General features: G+C 50.2%; 2 protein-coding genes across 2 annotated transcripts; one reads left to right on the top strand and one right to left on the bottom strand.

Moving 5' to 3' along the window:
* Positions 1 to 2179: 2179 nt before the first annotated feature.
* LOC6597823 lies at positions 2180 to 2933 on the bottom strand. Its single transcript, XM_002022919.2, has one exon. The coding sequence runs from the start codon at positions 2931 to 2933 to the stop codon at positions 2376 to 2378; it is 558 nt and encodes a 185-aa protein (XP_002022955.1). The 3' UTR covers positions 2180 to 2375.
* A 662-nt stretch (positions 2934 to 3595) lies between these two features.
* LOC6597736 lies at positions 3596 to 4368 on the top strand. The gene is made up of 3 exons (XM_026991245.1): positions 3596 to 3626; positions 3694 to 4149; positions 4229 to 4368. Exons 1-3 carry the CDS (start codon positions 3596 to 3598, stop codon positions 4366 to 4368), a joined length of 627 nt encoding a protein of 208 aa, XP_026847046.1.
* Positions 4369 to 9242: the final 4874 nt, after the last annotated feature.

The raw sequence follows: 9242 nt of genomic DNA, 5'->3' as shown, positions 1-9242 counted from the left end.
GTCCGTTTGCAGTGTCTCTGTCGCTAGGAAATTAAATTGTAGCACTATCCGGGAGCGGAGCCGCCATCTCTCCTCTGCCTCCTGCCTCTCCTTCGGTGGCACATTTTGGGCAACGATACTGCTTTGTTGGGCCCCCAATTTCCGTTCGCAGCAGCACTTTATAATTGTGCATGTACGAGTGTGTGTTCATGCATGTCTGAGGGATACACTGTATCGCATCGCATCGTATCGTATATCCTCCATCTGGGGCGTCTAGACATGCGGAGGGACACTTTCTGTCGCTATCTGGCATTGGTATGCAGTTCTAGCCTGGGTCCTTCCTGTGTCCCTTTTCCACTGATGTCTTCCCTACGCCCCCCGGCCCCCGGCCCCCAGTAATGTGCGCCCTCTGGCCATCGTTTCAGCTTTGTGTGAACAAATTTGCAGTTGCTCCGGCGATGGGGTTAAATGTATGCCAAAGCCTTCCTTAGGCATGGGGCTTGGGATTCCCCCGACAGCTATAGGTCATGGGAGGTCGGTCTCTGGCATGAAAAGAGCATTTTAATTGAGTTATTTGCGCATAGTGCGTGTCGAAGGCGTAGTACAGGTGCACCATAAATGGCCACGGATAGCACAGTTTTACGAGCTTCTACAGGTTCTTATCCCATGGCGAACATACCATCGATTTTCAAAATAAATATTGGGTTTATCCAACACTCGCGCTTCGAGTAAATGTTGTGTGACTAAAGGCACTGATAAGGATTTTATTTACAAGTAACGAAGCGTTTACATGGCTCCTATGCGTGCGAAAAAGTCAAACTTAAATGCTACCCACCGATACCGGGGTATCGTCTGAGTATAGCCATGGGAAACGCGACTCGCCTGACACTGCCACTTGACTCACATCGCCATCGCCATCATAATGTGTCAGGCACTTTCACGGTTCCCAGCCCCAGCCCCAGCCCCAGCTTTGCCTATTTTTCTCACTACTGTGTTGCAAGTGCCGCAGCGACATTTGGCCGGCTTACGCTACGTGAAACACGAGAAGTCCCGCTTTGTGCTAACCACTCAAGGGCGGGGGAGGGCACAGTGGTTGCCCCGGATCCGGCTCTTATCCTCGCTCAAGTACAAGCGCCACGCGTTGCCCACAGATCCACAGATGCACAGACCCACACCCACACCCACACATTGTTATTCTTTGTGTCTGGGGCGGCTGGCTGCCGTGGGAGTTTGCTTTGCTGCAGCTTTGTTGTCGTGTCACCTGCTGCTGCTCTGGCCGCGGAATGGCCATAAAGAAGGACAGCCGGCTGTGAAGCAGGCAGCGAGATGCAACCTCAGTCCCGGTCTGGGGCTGTCAACTGTCCCGGCCCCAACCCGTTCCATTAGCCTGCCAGCCTGCCAGCCCTTCCAGCACGAGCCACCTCGTCCTGCCACCGGTGTTAGTATGAAAATTGCACTTGCCACTTTATGCTGAAATGCAAATTTTGTGCTATATTCTGCCACGGTGGCTGCCACAGACAGAGTGCTATGCCAGCCCGTACACGTGTATGTGGAGGGCTTAATCAAATTAGAAAACATTAGCAGCTAACTGGACTCTAACTGAATTACTGCAAAATGCTGCAGTGCCGCATGCCACTCAACCTAACCTTCACCCTCACCCTCACCCTCACCCTCACCAGGCGGTGGTCCGTGGCGGCGACGGGTTGGGGGTTGTGCCCGCCGAGCGTGAAATTAAATAACGCCAGCCACACACACACTGGCACACATGGCCACTGCAGACACAGCCAATCCAGCAAATGTCTAATTCCATTTAAATATTTACAACTGCATTTGGAAAAGGCCAGAGCAAAGGTCGCGAGTAATCCAGTGGGAGGATGGGGATGGGGACGTGGAGCCACTTAGCATCGGCAGTGGCGAAAGGTCTTAGCTACAGCAGCAGATTGGTGGTTATGATTAGCACATATGTAGTTGCACTTACTAGTCAGAGAGGCCAGCACCAGGCCCCTCCAGCGATATGGCATGCAAATATTAAACATTCCCCATTGAATTCAGGGTTCAGTTTTGGGTATTGTACAGAATTTTAAGCATCCAAAGGCCCAGCTGCACCAACACAGGAGCCTGCTTGGGCATTTATAATTGGAATAGCTAAGAATAACGAATGACACCTATAGATTTCAAAAAGTTTTAATCACTGCACTAATAGGATTCGGCATCGTCGAACAAAAACTAATTGGAATAGTTCGGGAAAGTTGATGGATTTTCGACGAAATTTGTGGGTATTTTCAGATTCAAAGACAATTAGTGGGAAGGGAGTGGGAAATATAAGTTATTTTCGAGATTTTCGAGATTTTCGTTGGTCTTGCGGTTCCAGTTGCATTTTGGATTGGAGTGAGTGTCTAATCCTTGATGACGATGGGCCGTGAGCGGCACCTGCGTGCTCCGCCACCCTGGACATTGCCACGGCAACGCCACTGACTAGTGCGGCTCCATTGGTTGGACGGGTTGACGCAGTTCTTGCGGCTTGCCTCGCAGCGGGTCTGCACGATGCAGGCTCCCTGACCATCCTTCCAGCAGCCGGCGATCTTGTCATCGATGCAACGACGTTGGCGACAATCGCGCACCCTCTTGGAGTCCGTGGAGCCGGACTGGGTGCGGAGCCGCTTGGCGCACTGGCCGCTGACGCCGCTGCCGCCCAGGATATTGCGGCATCGGGTCGTGCAGGACTCCTTGAGCGGTGCCAGGCCAGAGTCGCGGCGGCGGCAGTTCAGCTCGCGAAGGCGGCAGGGCCGGAGCTTGGTGCAGGTGTTGGTGCGGCGATCCCGTACGCAGAGGAGCCTGGGGCTGCTCAGGTCCCTGATGGTGCAGCGGCCTTCGCAGGGGCGGCGACCGTCGCCATCGGCCTCAATGGCCACCACCAGGACGACGAGCAGGAGGCAAATGCTGAGCTTGGACATGATGCGATTGACTGATGAGCGGATCTTCTGTTTAATCAACTGCTAAATGCTGATTGATGCCTATTTGCTGGCGAAGTTGCTTATTTATAGCCCCCCCATCGATCGCCTGCTCCCGTTGCTGCCACCTGCCACCTGTCACCTGCCATCTGGCATCTGTTTTGTTGTTTGCACCCCGGCTGTTGTTGCACGCGTTAAATAAGATTCCTATAACGTGCGAAATCTGACACCCAATCACACGATTCGGTGGGGGTTTCTCGTGGCAGCTCCTACATTTTTGTGCCAGTGGAAACAGCTCTGGAGCATAATCGAATGGAGAGCGGGAGTATTTCTTTCCCAAGAGCTGTCTGGATCATACATTTTTCAACCATTCTAGACTCTCATGGAACAGAACTTTTCCCTGTATCGCTGACCGAATGCTGATGCTCCAGTTATGCAACAGCTGTCTCTCTGGCCATTTCGATCGGGTCAATGCCTTGACGAGCTGGAACGCTGAACAAAAGAAGAGCTGCCGCGTGCCGCAGAGAATTGTTGGGAGTTCTCTTCCAGGTAATTGTTGGCATTGCCCTTACTGCTGGTATAAATAGGCAGGGCGGTTGGGCCAAAGAGTATCAGAACCAGCAGCTCCTTCAGCACAGCCAAGCCATCCGCGAGAGACAAGCAAAATGCACAGCCAACAACTGACTCTGATCTTTGGTAAGGATAGAGTGCCTCAAGGATCCACCACAGGATGATTTAACAGTCTCTTTTCCTCCCCTCACAGGAGTGGCCCTCGTCTGCCTGGCTAGCGGCCTTACTAGCGTCACACCAAGGACGACCACAAGACGATCCATCAGCACCCTTCCTCCGATCATCGGTCGTCCATGGCCCTGCTCCCCGCCTGCGGTCTGCTCCCGCGCCAGCCCCAGGGTCTGCGGCAGGACACCGCGGGGCGACTGCCAGCGCTTCAACAACATCTGCGAATTGATCCAGGCGAATCGCGAGGCCAAGCCTGCCGATATCAGGCACACACGCGACATTGACTGCAGGACCGTGCGCGCCGTCGGCGAGGCCAACAGGCGGCCCTGCTGGGCGCCCTGCCCCGCACGCCCCGTGGTCTGCAGGAGGACCCCGCCCAGGCAGGAGATCTGCGTCCGGAGTCGCAACAATAGGGACTGCAAGATCCTGGCCAACAACTGTCAGCTCCGCAACCAGAACTGCCACAGCCAGCCCCGCAACAGTGAGTACACCACGCCCCCCAATATTATTATATCCTTAAGAGTCCATTAAACAACGAAAGGAACGAACTATCCTTTCAGACTGGCTGCGCACGGCGAAGCGTCGCTGCGGAGACATGCAGGTGGGCGACAAGCAGCGGCCCTGCATTAACCTGCCGACCACCACCAGACGCCCCAGAATAACCACTCCTCGCCCCCGCCCCCCCACCTTGGCCGCCTAAGGGCGCGCACGCAGGTCCTGATAAGCTCTGGTCCATGCAGACAATATATATCCTTGTGTATCCATACCACCAAACATCTTTTGGTATATCCTTAATTTGAGTAATAAACTGAAATCATTTCAAACTTGAACCGAAAGACAAATTGTACAAAAACGTCTCCAAGTGTCTCGTTCCCTAGTCGATACTCGTACTAGATCGATACCCTTAGTTAATAGCTTCAGAGCTTGCTCGAATCGAACGCTAATAGCCTCGATTGAAAGGTCCCGGCTTGCGGATCTTATTCGAGTGCTACTGTTGAATACAACAATCTCTGTGTTTACACATCTCCGTGTGCCACAAGTGCCGTTTGTGGGTACTCAGTGCTGCTCGGTTCGACGAACCTGGTGGGAGTCTAAAGCTCTCCTTCATGTTCTTCAGGCGATAGATACTGTGGGGCTGTGGGACATTTGTCTCGATTCCCTGTTTCTATTTCTGTCGAGTTCCAGGTATCATTAACTGTACAATGTCCCCGCCGTCCCGACTGACAAGATGCGGAGAGCCCCCATGGAAATCCCCACTAATGACCGCCGTTGCTTTTTTGTTTGCACCGGTCTTTGCATCGCCCCAGACAACGGGTGGAACTGTGGGGCTGTGGTAGGAGATGGAGCCCCAGAAAGTAAAAACAACTCAAATTACAATTGTGTGGGAGCTCGCAGTCGATGGGAGTTCGTTTCTATTTGGCCAAGATGCTTGAATCGTGGAAAGCGGACCTAACTTTTCATGAAGCACTAATCTAATTGATAGATGGCAGGGCAAATTGACTGAAATTGCATATTCAAGTCGCTGGGCAAAATGTATTTGTATATGTTTATTGTTTGCTCCTAAGACAGCACTCGAGCCTCGAGGCATTGTGTTTTGGTTTTCATTTCGAGCAGAAAGTTATTGAATTAAACACATTACACATACGCCACGGTGTCCGGGCAACAGGCAAAAGTTTTGCAAATTACTTGCAACATCTTTGGAACACTGGAAACAACAATCATCATCAGCACGAACTTGTCGCGAGGAGCTGTGGCCATGGCTGTGGCAGGGGGTCGGGCTCAAATAACTTTCCTGGCAACTTGTACAAGTCGCCGGAAAATGCTGAAACTTCTTGTTTCTGTTGTACTTGCCATTGCCATGGCTGCGTTAATTAAAACGCTCCGGCCTCTTAATCAAACCAAATACGAATCAAACAAATCCGGTTGTGGTCGAGACACTGCAATTACTTGCCAGCTAAAGGTAGCTTCACACCCAAGTGCTCAGGCGGTAGCTCCTCCCTAGCGCCCTAGTGGCATTCCGGTGTGGGGTGCGTCTTCAGGGCCAAAGAAATGTATGAAAGTGGTTAGGGGTATCCAAGCTATTTCTGGGTTCTCATCAAATTATGTAGTCGTCTCACCGCAAGATGTCTTCCACTTTTGCACACATACGTATGAAGGTGGGTTATGTTTCCCATTGATTTATTGCTGTTAATTGTTGTCTAACTCCTACCACTTTGGTTGGTTTGGTTTTTATTAGAATTCCGATCTTTTTCCATTGCAGCACGTCAAACAGCGAGTTACTCCGCAAGGCAACTGTACGACAACTCGAATCACTGAACTACTATCAGCTAGCTAGCGTTGTCAAGCCATCCCTCATCCTTCTCTTTCTAGCACACACACATTGCCGCAGAGGAACACTCTCAGCGCGCGCTCTCTTCTTCTTCTCTCTTTTGATTCTCTCTGAACGGGTAGTCTGCCTCCCTCACACCTGCACAGCAATAGGACGGGCAGTGGACAATAACGAACGGTAAATCGTAAGGAATGCAACGGAAGCCAACACTGCGAACAATCTCGTAGTGGGCAGCTCAGAATACACTGAGAATAAGATTAGGATCCGGAATATCCCTAGTTTCTACATAGAAATGTGTATGTTCCGATTTGTTTGTTAATTTATGTACATATGTATGTATGTATGTATGTTTTTTTTCCTCCTTTGTTTTCTTCTTTATTTTCCGTGCCCTTCCCCATCGCTCCACCATTTTTGTATGGGGGGTTCAGTGCAACCCAATTCCGATACCACTTCGATTTGATTTCGTGCGGTTCCAAATGTATGGCAATCATCTCCAACTGTTGGACACTTGCCCGAAACCGTTTGTCATTTCGGTCCAACTTAATGAATGCGAATAAAGGCAAAATGTTGAGTCAACCGTCCCCTCCCACTCCCACTCCCACGCCCCTATTCGCATATGTTTAGCTAATTTTGGACTGCGGCGAGGCACAGCAGCAGCGGCAGCAGCACGTTATTAAAGCTAATTGCGTTGATTCATAAATTAGGAACACCTTTGATTGTGGGCTCGTGACAGATGTCCGGCAGTGTGAGTGTCCGTCCGTGAGTGTCCATTTCGACAGCTGGACATTCCTGAGTTGCGTGCGGTATGCCATATAGGGACAGCTACAGCTACAGCTACAGCTACAGTTAAGGGGCAGGCCAGGCTAAGGCTAATGGCCGCCGCGTCGGAACCCTGCGGTTGGGTGGGGTGGTGGTGTCCGCACCCTCGCGAGCTCCATGCATGCGAATGGAGTCCTTAATTTATGAACAAATGAAACCCCAAACCCCAAGCCCAAACCCCAAGCCCCAACCTCAAGCCCCAAGTTCATAATTTGCCACTTGGCAACAGAGGTGGTTGTTGGGTGGCTCTGGAGTGGTACACGTACCCGTTACAGGGAGGGGAGGTGCAATCTGCATAGTCACTGCACGGCCCGACACCCGGCCAGAATACTCGATTGTCATGGCTGGACTATTTAAGAATGATGGATGACGGGCAGTTATCGCCACCATGATTGCACTTTTCCCCCAATCGAAATTAATCATTAACAATAAAAGCGGAAAATTGATTCGAGTCTGGAGCACAATAAGCGGCATGGGTGACAGAGGGGGATTGGTAGCTTTTTGGTAGAAAAGACTTTTAAAACTTAATTGCGAAAAAAATAAGAGACTTACTCGTAATCTACCAGACAATCCTCATCACTCTACTTTGGCCCTTGAAAACATTCCCCATTTTGCTAGTTCGGCCCTGGCTGGCCCTGGCTGGCCCTCGGTGAAAATTACTAAATTACAAAATGGGCAAACCATAAACATAAACATAAACTAAAACGGAATGCCTAAAACGACGGGCAAATGGCACATTTCTTTCGCAATTAAACATAAAACCCGACACCGACAACCGACTACCCGCAAAAATGCTCAGACAAACCGCTGACAAATGAACGTGGAGCCTTAATAAAGGCACCCACAGTAGAACCAACACCAGCAATAGTAGCCGGCCGCATTTATTTAAATTAAAAATGAAAAATGAACAATTCCGGAATGGGGAGCATGCCCCTTGGTCGGTGCCTCTCCCGTAACTCGTCTGAATCTTGGTCGGATCCACATGGTATTTTGAACACGTTCAAGCTCCGTTTAAAAACTTTGCAAAGATCCATTTCGAACAGTTTTATTTGGCAGATTCGCTTTTAATTTTCACAAAAATATACTCGCTTGCACAAGTGTTGGCTATAATGTTTTGGCATTAGTTCCAGTGGTCCGTGTTTCGCAGTTATGCGGTTTGTATTTATAACAAATTAAGTTCTGCATAGCGTGTGAAATATTTAATGTGAGGCCAACGCAAGAATGGCGACAATTAATTGTAAATCAACAGACGATCAGGAGACCGCAGAGCAGATGTGGTTTCCAGAGGGACAGAGGGGAGGACTCTGAATCTGTGGAATGTTCAGGTACAGAACTTTTTCCCGGAATAAACGGAAAAGGTGGAGCCTCCCTTCCAGTCAACGACCAGGTCAGGTCCTCAGTCATATGATCGCATATTCGATTCATGGACAGGAATCTAAGGCTCCCTTCACAAGCCAATGATTCAGCACTGCTTTGTTGAAATGTGAAGGGTGGCTTGGTTTTCCCTTGTCGGTGAATCGACTTCAAGCCACTTTTGAATTCTTCGATGGGATGTAAATTAAATTAGCTAATGCTGAAAACAGCCGACATCAAGACGGCCAAAAGCCAAGGAACTGATATACCTAATTTCCTTTGATTACGAGTGCGATATACGAGTACATCTGCCATCTGCCGATATTTGGGTCTTATGAGAGGGCTTAGCACAAACCCAAACACATACCCGCACGCACGGATCCACACGGGGGGAAGAATGGGGTCGACGATGGGGAGCAAGAGATATAGACAGGCATAAGCCACACACAGTATTAAATTGGCATTAGGACGGGCCGGGCAGTGGACCAACAGACCAAGAGACCAAGAGACCAAGAGACCAGCAGACCAAGTGGGTATCGGCCCCCAATCGGATTGAAGTTGACTGGTTGTTGTTCTTGCTCCCTGGGCCCTGGACCAGACAACAGCTGGGGAGGGGATTCCAGTGAATGATTCGTGGTTGATGTGGGCCCAGGGCAGAGGCAGGGGCAGGGGCAGGGGCAGGGACGGGGAGATGGACTGGGGCATAGCATAACATGCCACATTGTCGCTTTGACTTTTATTTATTTTGTTAGACGCATTTTGAAAAGCCAATAAGCAGCATTCTGATTGATTATCTGTTGCCCTCTCATTGTCTCCTCTTCTCCTCCGAGTGTGTGTGTGTGTATCTATTCATGCGTGTATGTGTGTGTGTGTGTGTGTGTGCGTGTGTGAGTGCGTTGGAGGGCGTCAATCAATTTTGAGTGAAATAAATGAGGCTTGTGCAGCCTTTTCTTCTGCCTACAGCCTGTCCCCCCCAAAAAAAGGCTTAAAATTGTACATTCTTTGGTGTTGTTTCTCCCACATATTACACTCATTTTGACCCGCCCCTCCCCTCAGCCATTTTCTCCTGCAGG

Source organism: Drosophila persimilis, unplaced genomic scaffold, assembly GCF_003286085.1.
Source record: "Drosophila persimilis strain 14011-0111.01,24,50 unplaced genomic scaffold, DperRS2 tig00000653-arrow-arrow-pilon, whole genome shotgun sequence".
Classification (NCBI taxonomy): domain Eukaryota; kingdom Metazoa; phylum Arthropoda; class Insecta; order Diptera; family Drosophilidae; genus Drosophila; species Drosophila persimilis.
The sequence above is the reverse complement of the archived record's forward strand: the minus strand, read 5'-3'. Positions and strand labels throughout refer to the sequence as shown.

What these genes read in the sequence shown, in the direction of transcription:
- LOC6597823 (XM_002022919.2), bottom strand. Translation starts at nt 2,933, where the DNA reads ATGTCCAAGCTCAGCATTTGCCTCCTGCTCGTCGTCCTGGTGGTGGCC.
- LOC6597736 (XM_026991245.1), top strand. Translation starts at nt 3,596, where the DNA reads ATGCACAGCCAACAACTGACTCTGATCTTTG. An exon ending in ACAACTGACTCTGATCTTTG is followed by an intron (nt 3,627 to 3,693) that starts GTAAGGATAGAG and finishes CTCCCCTCACAG; the next exon opens with GAGTGGCCCTCGTCTGCCTG. An exon ending in CCACAGCCAGCCCCGCAACA is followed by an intron (nt 4,150 to 4,228) that starts GTGAGTACACCA and finishes CTATCCTTTCAG; the next exon opens with ACTGGCTGCGCACGGCGAAG.